General features: G+C 38.6%; 1 protein-coding gene across 1 annotated transcript in view; it reads right to left on the bottom strand.

The window, feature by feature from the left end:
- The window catches only part of TMEM72 (transmembrane protein 72), a 51673-nt gene that overhangs the window by 8101 nt on the left and 24111 nt on the right, over positions 1 to 19461 (bottom strand). Inside the window, exons 2-3 of the mRNA XM_072628429.1 lie at positions 4190 to 4256; positions 2174 to 2245 (exon numbers count right to left, since the gene is read on the bottom strand). Coding sequence (XP_072484530.1) covers positions 2174 to 2245; positions 4190 to 4256 — 139 coding nt within the window. The remainder of the gene's footprint in view (positions 1 to 2173; positions 2246 to 4189; positions 4257 to 19461) is intronic.

Raw genomic sequence — 19461 nt, 5'->3', positions numbered from 1 at the left:
AAGGGAGGCAGGCTGATGTGTTCAAGGTCAGAAAAGCTAATGAGCCATAGGGCTGGGCTCTCAAACACACCACACTGTCTCAGAAGAATACCTCTAGAGACTTAGGCTGCAATCCCAGCTCTCTCATTTAATACTCGTTTAATTTTAATCAGCCCAGTACAGTCCAGAAAGTATTTATTAGGTACCTGCTTTGTGAGCAAGGTGTGATACTAACTCCAGGGGCAACTCAAACCTTTCCACCTGCTACATACTTGGTTACCCAGAGAGACTGGCAAAATCTGAGCTGGTAACCCAACAGGAAGTAGCATGGATAATGAAAGAAGCTCTGTATTGTGCTGTCATGAGAACTGGACTGCTATCCTGGTTTTTTTTTTCTTTTTTCTTTATGCTCTTGAGTAAATTGCTTTCTATCTCTGGACCCCTGCTCCTTCATTTTAAAAATTTAACATTATTTTTTTCAATGAAAAACTCTATTTTTTCTCTCTCTTCTCATTGGAAGAAACAAAACAAAATAAAACAATTTGGCCCATTAAGCAAAACAAATGACTATATTGGTCAGTCCCCCAAAATACATTTCTCAGTCTGCACCCTGTAACCATCACTTTTCTGTCAAGAGCTGGGTAGCATAATTTATGTGCCTTCACTTATAAAATAAAAGGGTTGGATTAGGTATCCTTATACATTCCTTCTAGCTAGCTATCACTGTCCATGAATCTAGGACTATAGGCACTCTATCCAAGTTTTCCCAAGCTATCTGGTGTCTCTGACTTGCCAGATGTACACCTTTCAGCCTGTCATTCTCTAGAGAAAAACAGAATAATCGGTGTCTTATAGCAGAGCCTAGCCTGATAGCACTGATTCATTTGGGGAAAAGAAATCGGAGACTCTTCCCAAAGAGACCCTGAATGGTATTAGATAAACCATAGTCATCCCTATGGATTTCAGAGAGTGAAACACGGCCAGTGGCCTGTTTGACCTGTACAACTGTCTGAGTGGCTGAATGCAATGGAGCCTGAGACTTGGGGTCTGTGCCCCATTTTCCTCCATTGTTCTCAGGACTGAGATATTTTTCAGCCTTCGATGAGATGTCTCAGTAAGTAGAATAGCAGCTGCTACCCTTAACACGTGTGCAGAACAAAGAGTACTGAGTTCGTTACCCTTTAAGCCCTCTATAAAGTCACGCTTGCAAACCTCAGTTTTCTTATCTCTAAAATACATCCAACATTAATCTATGAACTATGAGATATGGAGAAGAGCACTGAACAGAGGTTTTCTGCCTCCTGTCTCCTCTTCAGTTCATTGAATCCCCATTTCCTTTAGGACCCAGCTCAAGGGCCACTTTCTACATGAGCCTTGCTCTAATCCTCCCCAATACTAGGGCTCATCCTTCCCTTCCCGGAAATTACCTTGTATTTATTCTATATATTCATATGAGCATGTGGTTTCCCATGGAATAGAAGATAAGCTCCTTGAGGTCAGGACCTATTTCATTTTTGTCTTTGTCTCCAAAGCACCTCGTACATAAGGCCTGGCCCAGAATGAGTGGTTAACAAATGCTTGCTGATTAATAAAAATAGTAATCACTCATCCACTTGCATATCAGGTTATAATAACCTTTCATATATATGATGTCATCTGATCCTCCCAATAACCTGGTGAGGTAGGTTGTGCAAGCATTGTTAGCTACAATTTACAAAAGAGGGAACTGAGGTTCAAAGACATTTAAATGACTTGAGGAGTAACATAGGGGTATCTAATGTATAAAACTAGGTCTTCTGACCCTAAGGGCTAAAATTCCTTTAAAAAAAAGACATTTTTTAAATGGGTAGCTTACATTCTTCTAGCACCTTAGTTTCCAAATGTATCCCTCCCCCTTCTCCTACCAAGTGTGCAATTTCTTGTGACAGAATAAAAAAGAAAAAGAAATAGCAGATCAGTCAAACTGAAGCATGCTTCTGATTCTGTCAGTAGATGCATGAATGCAAAACCTTGCATCTACTGCAAAGAAGAGAGGGAGGTCTATCTTCTCCTCTGCTTCAGGGTCATCTCCAGAAATGGAAAATGTTCTCAGTTCACTTGGTACAAGAAGTGTGTTGGAGATGGTTTTGCTTTGCTCTACTCCTTTGTCTCCTCATTTATACCCAGTCAGCAGAGAAAAATAGAAAGTACTCACCTGAAGCAGAGGGAAAGCAACTTAGCCACAAAGTAGGACCCTTCACAGATGGCAACCGCAGTCCCCGCAAACCTAAAAGATGGATACTGGTTAGAGGCAGCATCACCCATGGTCCCCTTCCCTCCCCTTCCTCACTTTTGAGGCTTGTTCTTTTAATTGATTTCTGGTGTCCCAATAAATTTATTATCTATACACATTGTCTCCTCCCCACCTCCAACCCCCGCAGGGTGGCGGTTTCATTCATTCAAGTTTTCAACAGAAACCTGTAGGGCAGGCACCATTTGAGAGCCACTGTGCCAAGTAAGCTCTGCAACTAACAGGGAGAGAAATTAGACATGGCCCTTGCCCTTGCTTACCTAATTTACCCTAATGCATTATGAGTCAGGAGGAAGCTAGATGGCTCAGGTGATAGAGCGCTGGACTTGGACTCAGGAAGACCTGAATTCAAATCCAGCCTCAGATACTAACTGTGTGACTTGGACAAGTCACTTAACTTCTGTTTGCCTTAAACCACTGAAGAAGGAAATGGCAAGCTCTTCCAGTATCTTTGCCAAGAAAACTCTACGATGGCATTAGTGTACTATAGTCCACAGGGTCATGAAGAGTTGGACACAATTGAGCAACTGTGCAACAAATTATTAGTAAATGTAGACTGCCTTTTCTCCCCAAATCTGGCTAGTATAGAACCTGAATTCTACCCACAATTACATGAATGTGTGTTTGTGTATGTATATGTATATATGCATGTATGTGTATATATGTATGTATACATATATATACATACATATATACACATACATGAATATATATATAAAAGAGTTCTCCTTTTTTTGGTCTTTTTTTTTTCTTGGTTTCAAGGGTGTCCAATGAATTGTCCATCCTACTAAACCCTTCCACCTCAGGCAGCTAGGTAGTGCAGTGGATGGAGTGCTGGGTCTAGAGTCAGGAAGACCTTTGTGGGCCTGGAGTCTGGAAGATCTGAGCTCAAATTTGACCCCAGACACAATAGCTTTGTGATCCCTGGGCAAGCTACTTTACCTCTGTCTGTCTCCATTTCCTCAGCTGCAAAATGGGGATGATAATATCACCTGCCTCACAAAGTTACTGTGAGGATTTTGTAAAGGGTTTAGCATAGTGCCTGGCACTTGAATAAGCATCTGTTGTCTTCTGTCAGCTGGGCTGAAAGCAGACATGGTCCATTCATAGGACGATACAATCAGAATTGGAAGGGACTTTCAAAGTCATCTTGTCTAATCTTTTTTAGTCTAACAGTTTTACAGTTGAGGAATTTGAGGCCATGCAGAAAGTAAAGAGCAGATGCAGGAGTACTTTGACCCCAAAAGCTGCAGTGCTTTTTCTATCGCATGCCCCTGAGATTCCTGGAATCATACTGGAAGCCTTTCCATCCTTGTAGAAGTCATCAACGCTTATGGTCCTATAGCACAATATTCTAGAACCCAGTATCAGCATCACTCCCCAATGAAGCATCCCGGAGGGACCTAGTGTCCTGGTAGGGAGGAGAACAACTCTGAATGTCTTTGGGGAAAATGACAAACTAGTAAATCATCATCATCATTATCAACAATAACACATCTCTGCAGCACTTTTTCATTTACCAAATGCTTTCTCTATGAGTTGGATAGTACAATAATTATGACCTTAGTTTTACAGATGGGGACACTGAGGCTCAGAGTGGAGGAGTCAGAAACCCAAGTCTACATTCCTGGGGTGGTTTGAATATATCTCTGTCCAAAAGAATTGGCTAGAGGTCAAGACCCTTGAAATCCTTTGACAAGGTCATATTCCTTTATGAGGCAGGTAGGGACCTGATTGGGTGGGGGGAGGGGATATGGAATAAACATTTATTAAGTGCCTACTATGTGCCAGGCACTGTGCTAAACACTTTACAAATATTATTTCATTTGGATCTCTGGGTTCCCACTATAGGCCAGCTGTACATATAAAGTTCCATACAAAAAGTAATACCACTGACAAAAAAAAAAATACTGTACTTACATTAGATAGAAAGCCAGGCTTTTGAACTGTCCTTGGAGTAAAGTTTCAACTCCCACACCGATTAGCACTGGAAACAGAAGAGGCGTGGTGGAGAAGGGAAAGGAGAATGGGTTGATGCAAGAGTGACATACTTAAACACAGCATCTTGTTGACCTCAGGTGAGGACCTGAATGTTTATTGTGGAACAGTTCTGACCCTTTATCCATGTGCATCAAAGCCCCGGAGCTGAATCTATGCTTTCACTATAAGAGACTCCATTGCTGGGTCCCTTGTCTTGCCACCTTGACCCTGAGAGCTGAGACTTTGCTTCATCCGTATGGGAACCGACTGCCCTGCTACCTCTTTCTGTTTCTTTGCTATGGCCTCAGTGCCTAGCCTTCTTCCTTTCCCTTCGTCTCTGGTCTTCCAGATTGTAGTCTCCCAGAGGTCAAGGCTTGTTTGCTTTTTCATCTATCTTAGAACAGTGCTTGACTTGTAGTAAGTGCTTTCTAAATGTTCCTCTTCATGGGTTGAACTTCCACAAAGGAAACCCAAGGATTTGAATAACTTGCCTGGAGCCTGATAGAAGCTGATTAGAAAAAAAGAAAACAGGGGCCCATTCCCAAGACAAAGTGAAGGGAGTTTTGGCTACTCAAGCACTGAGAATATGAAAGCTGAGAGCATTCTAAAGCAACCTTCTGTGGCTTAGGTTGTGAACACCGCTGCGTGTTGAATCCACACGTATTCTTTTCATTTCATTTCATCTTTTGAGATCAGACCATATATTAAGCTCTTCTCACCCCTTAAGAGTTTTCTGATGTAGATGCCTGATTGTATTATAGTGATTTTCAAGTAAAGGTTCAAACTGAAGTGTGTGTGTGTGTGTGTGTGTGTGTGTGTGTGTGTGTGTGTGAAAGGGTGAGAGTGTCATGCGACGCAGCTCTCTGGAAGTTTTCTCTAGCTCCCTATAGTCTCCAGAGATGTTTAATTGTTCTTAACAAGATGATGACTCATATGATGAAGGCAACATAATCCTCTTTCTTGTTGCATTTCTGTCAAGAATTTTAGGTGTTTGGAAATCAATTGATTCCTACCAATACACGAATGTCTTTCTTTCTCAATGCTGATGCTTGCAAAGGCAAAGTCAAAAAATTTTTTTAAAGGAATGTTGCCCCAATTTTACACTGCTCTGACATAGATAAGACTGTAGGTAAGACAGGTTATGAAAGTCAAGCCAAGATGCTACTAGAATTAATGAAAAACTTGAATAAATAAAAAATCAAAGCATATTTTAATGGAATCCATTTACCTACCTGTTTGAAATCTTCACCTGTAGAAACTTGACAGCTCATCCTGAACTTTGCTTTCCATGTCTCAGCTCCACCTACCATGGGGCCCTTGGGCACAGCTACCTGCAGGCGAGCTCCCTCCCCCACTAGGCCTCAGTGCTGTTCTTAGAGCCCTAATTTGCAGATTTGTCTTTGGTTCCTTCTCACTTCCCTTTTTACTTTTCCTCCTGGTAACCCTGAAGCTTCTCCAAAGTTCCTATTCTCCACCCTGCTCCTTCAAGACTTTGTCTTCAGCCCTTAGGTATAATTTGAAAAGGATCTGGTTGTGACCTTATCAAACTGAGGTCCTGATTCAAGTCAGAGAACCTTGCTTTAAGTTGTAGTCCTGACACTTACTGTGTGACATTGGGCAAGTTCCTTCTCTAGGAGACTCAGTTTCCTTATCTGTAAAGTGATGGAACTGGACTCAATGGTTTGTAAGGTATCTTGCAACTTGAAATCTTAGATCTTATAACACATTCTTGCTAACATGTTAGTGGATCAGGTATCTGAACTTGCTGGGAAACTCATTTCTCCTCACATGACACCTGGTTTTAGCCTTAAGGTCCAAAGAGACATGCAGTTCCCTAGCAGATGTGGAACTTTGGACAAGGTGGCTGGTTTGAAACATTTCTCTGCCAGGTCATGAAGGCTGGTTGAGGAGATCTGCTGGTTCTAGGAATGACTTTTCTGTTGTGTCTGTAGGAAAGCTCATGGTCAGTCAGCAGACATTTTATTAAGCAGTTATTATGTACCCTTGTGCTAAGTACTGCACTTACAAAGAAAGACAAAAACATGATTCCTCTGGGAATTCACAGTCTAATGGAGGAGGTAACATGTAAACAACTATACAGGATGTATGCAGAGGAAAAGGCAGGCCATCTCAAAGGAAGTAGTAGAGGGGGGAGGAAAAAGCCTCCCTGCAGAAGGTAGAATTTGAGCAGTCTTGAAAATAGCCAGGAAACAGAGGTGAGGAGGGAAGGACATTCCAGGCATCACTGAAAAGACACAGAGTTGAGAGATGGAGTGCCATGTTCAAGAAACTTCCAGAAACTCAGTGTAGCTGAGGAAATAAAAATGTAAGACTGGAAAGGTAGGCAGGACCCAGGTTGTGAAGGACTTTAAATGCTAAACAGATAATTTTGTATTTGATTTTGGAAGTGAAAGGGAGCCACTGGAGTTTATTGAATGAGGAAGTGGGGTGGTGGCAGTGACATGGTACCATCTGTATTTTAGGAAAATCAGTTTGGTTATAAGATATGGTGGCAAGTGGTGACATTATATATTCTATAACTCATTTAATTTATAGATAGTTTTGTAGGGCATCAATGATCATAGAAGATAACATTAAGTATGGAGCCCATGAATGGCTGCTTGGCATAATGGATAAAATTTTAGACTTTATGGCTGATGGGTCAGCAAACCTCAAAGAAGGGGAACTTGTTTGCAGGCTGATAGTAGAGATTTTGGTATGACAATATACAAACTATTATCTTAGTCAATTCTAGCTACCTACTGGGGGCATCCACAGGGAACAGATTGAAAGAGAAGAGGAGAAGGTTATTTAGAAGCAGGTAATTAAGTTAGGGAGCAATTACTTCCCTGAGTTTCTTTGACTTTAAAATGAAGGGATTTTTCAAATTCTGTAAGCTTCTCCTAAAAGCATTTTTTGCAGACCCTCTTGAAAAACCACTGTGTTCTGGTGGCTGAATGAGACCTTTGGAGTAGAGGATTTCAAGACTAAACATCCAGTTGGAGTCTTAGAGGTATGTTTCCTTTTGATAAGCTTTTTTTCCTTTTGTTTGGCAATAAGTTTGAAGTAGGGAGTGAACCCAAAAGGGAAGAAACAGTACTTCCTCCTTTCTCCGGCCCCACCTTTGGAAGGTGGAAATGCCAGTCCAAGGTCAGCCACACCTATTCTCCTCTCACTGGACAGTTTCTTTTCTTTAGTCTCTACCCCAGACTCCACCCCTACAGAGACCTTTCCCTGCTCGTGGGAAAGGATGGGTCCCTCCAGCCCAGCCTTGTCCAAGACAGCAAAATAGTCCTTTTGACTGTTTTTTTTTTTTTTTTATCCTGAACTGAAAGAAAATCCCAGACTCAGAATAGTCCTGCCTTTTGGAAAGTTTATACAAAATCTATATACATCAAAACCTTAAGATTCTTTCTCAACTTTCTCAGTCCCCAGCTTGGGGTTCTGGGGGATCAAGGCTCTAACCCTGGAACTTTCTGGATCTCAGTATTCAAACACCTCCTTACTCTACTGCCCTGTCCCCACACAAATATAGTAGAGCACAAATCAACAATTAGACCCGTCAGATTTATCTAGCCAAGCTAGGTCAATCCATCCTTGAACTCCTTAGCTTTCTCTACCCCATCATTCTCACTCTAACTTCTTGTGTTATCTTCAACAAGTCGCTTGTGTTTTCTGGGTCTAAATCTCATCTGTAAAGTGAGTAGTTTTCTTTCTTCTTTTTGAAAATTATTTTTATTTTATTCTTAAATACAAAATAAGAAAAGAAAAAAAAACACATTGCCATGTACATAGCAGACCATAAGAGAGGATTCAATATAAAACAATATATTTCCATTTCAAGAAAACCTATATAATAAATGCGACATATTGTTTTCAAAGCTGCAGCTTTTCTTTGCTTCCCTGTTGGTTTTCTTTTGTTCTCTGCTGTGTACTTTTTACTTTATTTTTTCCCTCCTTCCCCCCTCCCCTAGAGAAGGTTACAATTAAGCATGGACGTAAATACATATCCATAGATGTCTATAGACATACACATGTACACTCATACACATTTTTGTAAGATAGTACTATGCCTATTTCCACCTGTCATAATTTTCCCTGAAGGTGGTTAGCATCTTCTTTCATAGATCCAAGTTTTTCCATGTTTTTCTAAATCAATAAGCTCATCATTTCCTACACCACAGCAATACTCCTACCCAATCACATCCTAACTGAGAGATTGTCTGTGAAAGTTTCCCCCTAATTTTCTTCATTCTTTCTATTCTTGGCTACCTAGGTTTTATTTATACAAGAACATTTTAATCTAAAATATTTGAAATTATCCTTTTTATACTTCAGCAATGCTCTCCCTTATAATATACTTTAAGGTCTGATATTGCTGAATTTACTTCTTTTACATGTTTTTTTTTTTTCTAGGTTCTTTGAAGTTCCTGACCTTTTGCTCTTCTGAATGAATTTTATTATTATTTTTTCTTATTCAGCAAAAAAAATAAAGTAATTTAGTTGGGATGACATTGAATAAATAAATTAGTTAGGCAAAATTGTAATTTAAAAATTACATTGGTTTACCTACATATAACAATAAATATTAACTCAATTATTTAGATCTGAGTTTATTTGTATAAAAGTGTTTTAGGCATTTTAAATGGTCTAAAACAATATTGAATAATATTGCTGACATATATTGTAGTTTCTCAATGTTCAGTTTTGATTAACTCAATTTTATCCTTAACTCTGAGATGATGATTACCATCCCTGCTATTTTATATGCAATAAGTTGTACTTCCCTTTATCTTTGTATCTCTCATTTTTATAATGTTTCCTGAAAGCAATATACAGTTGAATTCCAATTTTTAATCTGCTTTTCATTTACCCTTTGTTTTCAAGGAGAAATATCTGTGATTCATTGAACTCACTTTGCAAAGACATTATTAACAAATTTTTAAAAAATCTCAAATTTACAAGACTCTCTTTTTACTTGAGAATTCGAGGGTAGGACTGTCTTTAATGAAGGGGTACAGAATGTTTGGAATAACCATTGTGAGATATGTATGAAGGAACGAAGTGGAAAAATAAAGGAATCACAAGCAGCCCTGGGGCCCAGTTACATTTGTTGGGCGCCATGAACTTGAAGTGGGTCTGTGTCTTTTTTTTAACAAGGTTCTTATGTCTCAAGTTCAATAATGCATAAAATCCAGACAGTGGGCTTGACCTAGTCTAAGGCATAAGGGAGTTTAACGTAAGGATGAAAACAGCATCAAAATAGCTGTCCATGGAGTCACAGCTGGGGAGGGAATCAAGTGGCATTATCTTTTGTTGGCATCTGTTTTCAGCTGTCTATATGTCTAATTTTCCTCCAAAGGTCAAGGTCATCCCTTGCTCCAGGGAATACTCTCCTCCCCTCCTCCCTCCCCCCAATACTGTCTCTCTTTCTGTCCTCTGCCCAGGGTAGGTTCATTGTGTATTTTTTTTTTGCTACCTTTTTTCATGAATCTGAAGATCTTTTATGCAGTTGGCAAACACAGCTATCAAGAAGACAAAGGACTGCCTTCTTCAGTTGCTGAAGTTCATTGTTTTGAATGGTAGCTCACTGCTTCATAGAACTCTAGAAACACTACACCTTAGTTTTGAGGGTAGATGACTGGAGAATTCTCATACTTCTGAGAGAAAGAAGGTGAGTAGGAGTAGAGCTTCACCAACAGAGGGGTATAGATTTCCCTTTTTGCTTAGTAATGAATGGATTCAATCTGTCCCTTGTTCTCTAGGTAAAAAAGAGCTTCCTTTATCCCCTTCCCACTTTCTCCCTTTAAGGATAGATAAAAAAAAGAAAAATGCCCTCAGGGGTCACACTGCTGCCAGAGATCCTCTATTCACTATTTTAAGTGGAATTTAGGGACTAGACTGGAAGAAGGCACTTAAGGAAATTTGGGGAACCTTTAGGCAGGGGTCCTACCAGACACAAATGATGTCAGAATTTTACCTATAACAGCCCTTCTAGATCTGAATAAACCAGGAAAATAAAAAGTAGGAGCAAATCGTTTGGGCCAAAATAACACATATTAATTTGAAAACTATTTCCCTACAGCCCTTCACTCAAAGAATGTATACCTAGCCTATTTCCTATTACTCAATTAATAAATGAACCAACAAGCATTTATTAGGTTATCTACTCTTGCGTTAGGCATGGGGGTTACAAGACAAAAGTGAAATAATTCTTACCTTTGATAAGTTTACATTCTATAGGAGGAGAGGGTGCACACATATATTTACATACATGCATATATATGAAGGATTAGGAAAGGCTTTATGTCAAAGATGACATTTGAACTGAACCTTGAAGGTAGCTTGGTATTCTAAAAGACTGAAGTGCATTCCAGGCAGAGGGAAAAACCCATGGCACCAAGGTAGGAAATGGAAGGTCATATATAAGGAACAATAAAGACACTTGACTAGAACATAGAGTCTGTCAAGCAAAACAATGTCCAATAAGGCAGAAAGATAGGTTGGAGCAAAGTGTGTAGAACTTTAACTGCCAAACAGAGAAATTTGTACTTGTTCCCAGAAGTAATAGAGGGCCACTGGAGTTAGCTTCCAGCTTTTTCAGAGTTGAGAACTTGACAAAATGTGGTTAACAGAGCACCTACACATATAGAGATGCAGGGCCCAGACGCCCCGGAAAATTTGGGAGTTGACAAGTGGAAATATCTTCCCAATGGTGTTCAGTGATTACACATCATGGAGAACCATGGATTAAAGTTGAAGGTCTCCAGATCACTGAAATAGTGTTTATGGTTGGGATGAGTAGGTGCTTCAGTACAATAGCAGCAACAGGTTGCTTTAAAGCAAGAAGAGTGCTTTAAGAGTGTCATCCGAGATGTGAGTTTGTCTCCATGTTGTTTTAATTTGTTTATGATGTGACCTTTTATATCTAGGTCATGTGTATATTTGGAGCTCATCTTGGCTTAAAGGTACGTGGTGTTGGTCTAAATCTAATTTCTTTGGTATCACTATCCCATTTTCCCAGTAGCTTTTGTCAAATAGTGAGTCTTTATTCCAGTAACTGGAGTCATGTTTATTGAATACTTAGGTATTATTAGATACGTTTACTCCTGTGTATTATATACTTAATCTATTCCACTGATCAATTTCCTAACTAGTACCAAAATGTTTTGTAATAATTACTGCTTAGTAGTAAAGTTTGACTTACATATATGTATGTTATATATATTTATAGACACATACGTACATATGTTGTGCATGTATATATGTATATATGTATATGTGTGTGTATATATTGGTAAGGCCCGCTTCATTCTCATTTCTTTTCATTATTTCTCTTGAGATTTTAACTTTTTTTCCTTCCTATGAGTTTTGTTAATTTTTTGTAGTTTTTATAGAGTAATCCTTTGGCAATTTGATTGCTTTAAATTTGAACATCTAAATTATCTAAATTAATTTAGATAACAATGTTATTTTTATTAAATTGATCTATGCTGCCATAAGCAATTAATATTTTCTCTATTATTTAGGTCTGTATTTCTATAAACATCTGTCTGTAGTTGTATTAGTATATTATTGTGTGTATCTTGGAAGGCAGATTCTTAAAGGTGTTTATATATGTGTGTATATATATCCTATGTGTATATATATATATATATATATATATATATATATATATATATCCTATATGTATATATATATGTCCTATAATTAAAATAGTATCTCTTTTTACCTCTTCTTGTTGGTTTTATTAGTATTATATGAAAATGTTGATACTTTTTTTGTGGATTTATTTTATACCCTACAAGTTGCTAAGGTTATTAATTATTTCAATTATTTAGTTAACTCTACAGTATTCTTTAAGTATATCATCATATCATCTGCAAAAAGGACGATTTTGTTTCTTCTTTACCTGCGATTACTCCCTCAATTTCGTTTTCTTGCCTAATTGCTATATAACCAGCATTTCTAGTACTATGTCAAGATGACAGAAATGGAAAATAATAAATGTCATATGGGCCGTGGGAAAACAGACACAAAGTATTTGGGTGGATAGGGATTTCACTGGTGTAGAGAAGTCTCCTCCGTAATGAAATTCCTTCTTCAACACAAGTTGGCACCTTCTCTGTAATTTTTAGTCATAGGGAATTATTTTAGGCACTGGGAGTTTAAGGAACTTGGCTAACATCACACAGTCATTAGGCCACAAAGGCAGGATTTGATCTTCGCAAGGCCTTCCTAGCTTCAAGGTCAGTTCTCTACCCATGATGCCATGCTACTCTGTATTGAAAAATAAGGAAAAGAGGCTAATTATATGGTGAGAGAAGCTATGAGTAAGTTGTGGTCATGTCTTTATGATGAATTATCAAATGAATTTTATTACATGTACATAGACATATCTAGTTTGGCCCTGAGTGCTAAAGGGAGAAAAAAGTCCATTAGTACCGTCATTTTAACAAATATTATTGACTGGGAAAAAAAAAACACAAAACAATCCCAAGTAGCCCCATTCTTCTCAGTGAAATATTTTATCCATGTTATACATAGAAAAACGTAGGCAAAGTAAGACCAGGTGATTACAGCAGTTTGACTTTTAAATATGTAAGTGCCTTTCGTTGGAAAGAACAAAATTGTGTTTGATGACATACAGATCACACAAATCACTAGAAAGTGAAGGGACCTCAGAAAATTTTTAGTCAAGTAAGAACTTGAAGGGCCCTCTGGGGCCATCTAGTACAATTTTATTATTTTACACATTAGAAAACTGAGTCACAGAGCAGTTTATTTACATCTATATGCTTATATATCTATACTATAAGAGGCTTATATATATGTATATATATATGTATATATACGTACATATGTGTGTGTATTGCTTAAAGTCACACATTCCATAAGTTTGAGAACTGAGATTTGACTTCAGCCCTGGTGCTGCCTCAGTTACAGTTCAGTCAGTCAACCAAAAAATAAGCATTTATTAGATACTAGCTGTGTGTCATGTATTGTGCTAGATGGTAGGGAAACAAATAAAAAAACTGAGAGGATCCCTGCCTTCAAGGAGCTTATATTTTACTAGTCTAGTGAGCATGTTCATAGATAAGTAGATGTAGGATAGGACAGGGATAAGGATTAGATCTGTGGCTTCATTAGGATAGGAAATTCCCAGATGAGAAATACCCTTTATTATTGCAGGCTGGCTCCACTTACAGTCTTAGAATGTTGCTTAGGAAAATATCTTTCTATCTTTTTTATTTATCTTTTAAAAATATGTGTATCTATGTATCTATATATCTATATATATATATGTATGTGTGTATGTGTGTATGTATGTATATATCCATCCATCTATCTATCTGTCTGTCTGTCTACCTATATACTGATGCACAGTAGATGGAGTGTTGTATTTGGAAACAAAGAGACTTGGTTCAAATCCAAGCTCTGTCACTTAATCTCTGAGAAAGCATGGGCAAGTTTCTTAACCTGTCTCTGACTCAGTTTCATCATCTGTAAAAGGATGAGCACTTAATGGCCTCTAAAGTCCCTTGCAGCTCAAAATCTCTGATTCCTCACCTTCGTTGGAATGTAGGGGTGTGTCAGATTTAGAGGTTCCTGTTCCCTGGGTAAAGGAGTTCCAGGGACAGTAGACAATTTCTTTTGTCATTCCTAATTTATTATCTTATTCCTAGTGATAATTCCAATTATTCTACATTTAGAGAAAGGGCTAAGAAAAGCATATCCCTTGGGAGCCCCATAGGACTGTCATCATTTGGACATTAAAGTGAGGTCTCCGTGGTCCCACGTGTTTTATGCTCTTTTAGGGATGCACTTCCTCAGTAGGATCACAAGGTGGCAGTGGTTATTCAGTTAATACAGTCATTCTCAAACTTTGCTTTCAGGATCCCTTTACACTTAAAAATGTGGCCGGAGTATAAAGAAATTTGTCTTATATAGGTTGAATCTAAAATGTTTACCACATTTGAAATTAAAACTTATAGAGTTTTAGATGTAGTAATTTTAAAATATCAATAACAACCTCAAAAGCTAAATAAAATAATGAAATAGTAAAAATCAATAAAATGTTAATAAATAAAATAATATCTTAATGGAAAATATACTTTTCAAAACAACAAAAAAATAGTGTGGAGTGATGTTATTTTACATATTTTTGCAAAGATCTTTAATGTTTGGTTTAACAGAAATCAGCTGAACTTACAAGTTGGCTTCTTCATTCAATCTCTTGTAGTGCATTGTTTCGGTTGAAGGATATGAAGCAAATGCAACCTCATCCAGATACAGATTTGAAAAATGAAGGAGTATTTAAATAGACAAATAACATCTTCACATCATCATGAAAATAATTGTGACTGCATACACGGCCTGAAAGGGTTTCAAAGAACTTCAGGGGTCCTCGAACCACATTTTGAGAACTACTGTTCTCAAAAAGGAGATATTTGTAAAGCATTTAGCACAGTGTGCCTGACTTATGGTGGTGCTATATAAATGCTACCTGCTGTTCCTCTTCTTATGATGTTTCTCTGGGAATAGATTTGCAACCTGAGGTACACACACACATACACACACACGCACACACACATCATATAGATGTATATGTGTATGCATATATACCTACCTATGCATACATACATATATACACATATGTATGTATGTACGTATGTATATGCATATACACACATATGTATGGATATATAATATATATATGTTTAAGAGCTGGGAAGGATCTCATTTTACAAAGGAGAAAATGATAAGCAGAGAAATGATGTGTTTTTTAAGGTCACACAGGTAACAAGGAGAGCTAGATTTGAAGTCAGATCAGTCCTTCATTCAGCAAGCATTTATTAATTGCTTTCCATGCTCGTGCCATGATGCTAAGTGCTGACGGTACACAAAAGCACAGAAACAGGTCTTATTACAAATCCAGTGCTTTATTCAGTTGTCATTGTTTAGTCATACCTGAGTCTTCGTGACCCCATTTGGGGCTTTCCTGGTAGAAGTATTGGAGCAGTTTGCCATTTCCTTCTCCAGCTCATTTTGCAGAAGAGGAAACTGAGGCAAATAGGGTTAAGTGACTTTCTCTGGGTCGGTAAGTGTCTGAGGTCAGATTTGAACTCAGGAAGCATCCTCCTAACTCCAGGCTTGACACTCTGTGCACTATTGCACCACCTAGCTGTTCTGTCCATGCTGCATAATCTACATTTGCTCTGATTCTACTGTATTGCAGCTCATTAGTGTCCTTCATGGTACCTAGGTATCCCCAGGTGTCAGCACACCTGGGAAAATATTAGTCAGGCATGTGCAAAGAGCTTGTGAAAAGGCCAGGTAAGAACAAATGTCCATTTCTTATTATGTCTTCTATGGGGGAAGGAGGCAGGAAGGTGTGGTGAAAAGAAAAATAACTTTGGGTTTAGAGTCAGATGACCTGGTTTTGGATTCCAGCTCTGTTACTCACCACTAGGTGTTCCAGGGAAAGTCACAACCTTTCTGGGTCTTGATTTCTTAATCTCTAAAATAATCTGTCAAATGGGAATAATCATAGCACCTGTGTCACATAAGATACATAAAGTACTTTTCAAACCTTGACACAGTACCTATTATTCTTGTTATGAAGGTGTTATTCTAGATGATTTCAAAAGGTGCCTTTCATATCTAATTCCCTTGAACCTATGACATATTCTACTTTCTCACCTACCCCTGACAAAAAAAGACCCAGTTGGGTAATGACAGGGGATGGACATGTTTGTAAATCAGGTTCTTACCCTTAAATTTCATTTCCTATGGAATACCTCTTGGATGCACTTCAGCTGGACCACCCAGAATTTTTTTCAAATAGGATTCAAAAATAAAGAGATCAAAATGGAAATTCCTTTTAGGTACTCAGACTAGCTGGCACGTTGGTAAGCACCTACAAAATCAAGCTGTTTTACATGTTTTGCCCATCTAACTCAAGGGTCCTAATTCTTTAAACTCTTCTTTAAAATGAAGAGCGTGTGTTCTGTCTGTGTGTTTTTTGGAAAATCTTGGAGTATTTGGCTTAGATGGCAGTAGGGAAAAAGGGCATATGGTGTAGCAGAAAAAATACTGGACCAGATACATGGAACACTGGGTTCTAACCCTGATTCTTCTGTGAATGCTATGTATGACCTCACTCAAATCCCTTCAGTTTTCTGAGCCTTAGTTTCTACAGTTTCTGTAAAATGGAGGGGGTGAGAGGGATGGACCATGATGTCCTTTAAGACCCTTTCCAGATCTGGCTTTCCATAATTCTCTGCTCCTCATTCTCTATACTTTCCCACCTGAGCAACAGACATCTCCTCATCTTGGAGCTGTCGATTTCCTTAGGCCCTCTATTCTGGTTGGTGAGTACAGGACCACCATTTTTGAGGTGCCCAGATAGGGGTGTGCCGATAAATGTTCAACCACTGGGTCTCTAGAAAACCCAAAACCAAATGGGAACAACAACAAAACAAATGTATGCACGACATATTTTTAAGTTTAATCTAATTAGTCTTATTTTCTCTGTCACTTTCTTAAATCTAGACAATCAACAAAAGAATTCGTCATGTCCTAATTTGTAGCCATTTACTTATTTCCGAACTGTGAATATTCACACTGAAAATTTAACAGTCAGCTCTTTTGAGACAGTTTGAGCTGATTCCAGTATAATCTGGTGCTCAGGCCATGCTCATTTTACATCCAGATCTGCTCCTCTTTCTCTGGTCTTTCTCATCTGTAGCCTCTTACTAACTACCACAAACACCACCCGTTCCAACTCTCTCTTTAGATGTAATCTTCTCCTATTAGGATGTATGTGTTCGTCCTTCGTTGCCAAAGAAGACCATGCCATCAGAGAAATGATGACATGACCTGAACTTGACTTTGTTTTGAGTGAGGGAGTGCTATGCAGGTCACCAGCCCCACTTCTCCTCCAGAGCCATCTGAATCCAGTGACCAGATATTCATCAAGATGACTGGAGATGACCCAGGATGAGGCAATTGGGGTTAAGTGACTTGCCCAAGGTCACACAGCTAGTGCATGTCAAGTGTCTGAGGTGAGATTTGAACTTGGGTCCTTCTGATTCCTGCACTGGCACTCTATCTACTGCACCACCTAGCTGCCCCTCCTGTTGGAATATAAACTCTTTGAAGGCAGGGCTGTGTTGCTTGCTTGTATTTGTATTCCCATCGTTTACTACAGGTCTTAGCACATATTAAGTGCTTAATAAATGTACTCTCTCTCCCTCCCTCCATCCTCCACCCCTCCTTTTCTCTCTGTCTTTCTCTCTCCTCTTCCTCTTTCTCTCTTTCTCTTTCTATCTCTGTCTTTCTCTCTCATCTCTCTTTTCTCTTTCTCATTCTCTCCCCCTTATTCTCTTTCCCTTTTTCCTCCACTTTCTCCACTTCTCTGTCCATATATCCCTATCTCTCTACCTCTAGCATCTCTCTTCTCTATTTATTCTAAGAGGGGAATGTGCATATATTAAGGCATTCTTTAAGCTGTGTCTGGCTGCCTGTGTTAGGGAGATAAAAAAAGCTCCTACGTTTATGGAATATACCTCTATAGAAAAAAAACCCAACACAATAACCATCCAAAACATTTTTGTCATCTTTCCATACTCAGGCAGATGATGCATCCACTGGCAGTGAACCTCAATAACCTGAAGAAATGGTGGGGGTGCAGTTCATGTCTTACTTTCCTCAGGCATGTGTGGGATAGAAGAAAGAGCCTAGAAGTTGATATCCTAGGACTAGGGTTCAGATCCCAATTCTAACATTTAGTGAGCTGTGTGTCCTTCGACAAATTGCTTTCCTTTTCTGGGTCTCTTTTTCCTTTTAAAAATGAGTTAAGTAAGGTAACCTTTAAAGTACTTTTCAGAGGTCACTAGGTGGTACAGTGGATAGAACACTGGCCCTGGGGTCAGGAGGACTTGAGTTCAAATCTAACTTCAGACATTCATTAGCTATGTGACCGTGGGCAAGTCACATAACCTGGATTTCTTAAAAAAAAAAAAAAGTACTTTCAACTCATCTTTGTGCATTTTTTCTCTTTCAAAGGGATCTCATGCAATGTGAAGGGGTGAGGAGAGGAGAGATGGGAAACCTATATTTATAGACTGCTATATTTGGACAAAACTTCTTGTAGCTTCTTGAAGGAAGAGTGTATGTCTCTGAATTGTGTGTATCCTTCTCCACCCCTTACCCTGCTAACACCCAGCACTTAGTAGTAACGTTGAACAATTACTTGTTGATTGGTCAGTAATATACATGGATTTATTTTAATTTAATTTTTGATCAGATCTTTAATTTTATTGGGAGAGAGAGGTCTTGATGAGGAATTTCCTCTATCAAAGCAGGTCATCACTTATTCTAAATTTATAGTCTTAAAGAGTTCCCTGGGCCACCGAGAAGGTAGGTGACTTATTTAGAGTCACACAGTCAATATGTGTCAGAGGTGGGACTAGAGCCTAGCTGGGTCTTCCTGACTCAAAGGCTAGCTCTTTATCAATTGCACCACATTGCTTCTCGTCCATAGAATATGATTTCCATTTCTCTCCAGATGTTGTTCACTGAATGTTGGAAATCCAACCTTGCCACAACAGGCCTGGAGAGAACAGAGTCCAGCTCTGTTGTGAATTAGCTTCATCTTGTATAACTCTGACCCCCCATCCCTCCCATAGTACATGATGAGAATCAGAAGACTCGGAGACAGCCCATTGGTTCATAATCTCACAAGAGGATTGGGATTTTGTTAGGCCTTGTGGGAGAGTTTCTGTATTTACTTTCTCTGAGGAAGTCCCTACCAGAGTCAGAGGTCATTTGTTTCTGCAGTGTCACTGAAAGAAATCAAACAAGCGTGTTTGTTATGTCATATATTTACATATTTTACTCCTAAGGGGAATTGCCCCTGTTTACTTGAAATCAGAAATGAGAAGGCCATGCCCAGAAATGCAGAGCATTTAAAAAAATTACATTTGATTGCATAACCCATTAGTAAAGGTATAAAATGTGATATTTGAGCCCCCAATATTACTGGAGCATAATAGCAATCAATCTGTTTGAACTTTGGACTCCTGTTGAGTTCTAGAGCAAAAAGAGGTAAAGGGAAGAGAGACATAGTTAGTCCCATATTTGTATAATTAGATATTTGTACATTTATCTATCTTTCCATCTATTCATCTATGTAGATATAGATAGAT

This window comes from Notamacropus eugenii, chromosome 1 (assembly GCF_028372415.1).
Source record: "Notamacropus eugenii isolate mMacEug1 chromosome 1, mMacEug1.pri_v2, whole genome shotgun sequence".
Lineage (NCBI taxonomy): Eukaryota > Metazoa > Chordata > Mammalia > Diprotodontia > Macropodidae > Notamacropus > Notamacropus eugenii.
The sequence above is the reverse complement of the archived record's forward strand: the minus strand, read 5'-3'. Positions and strand labels throughout refer to the sequence as shown.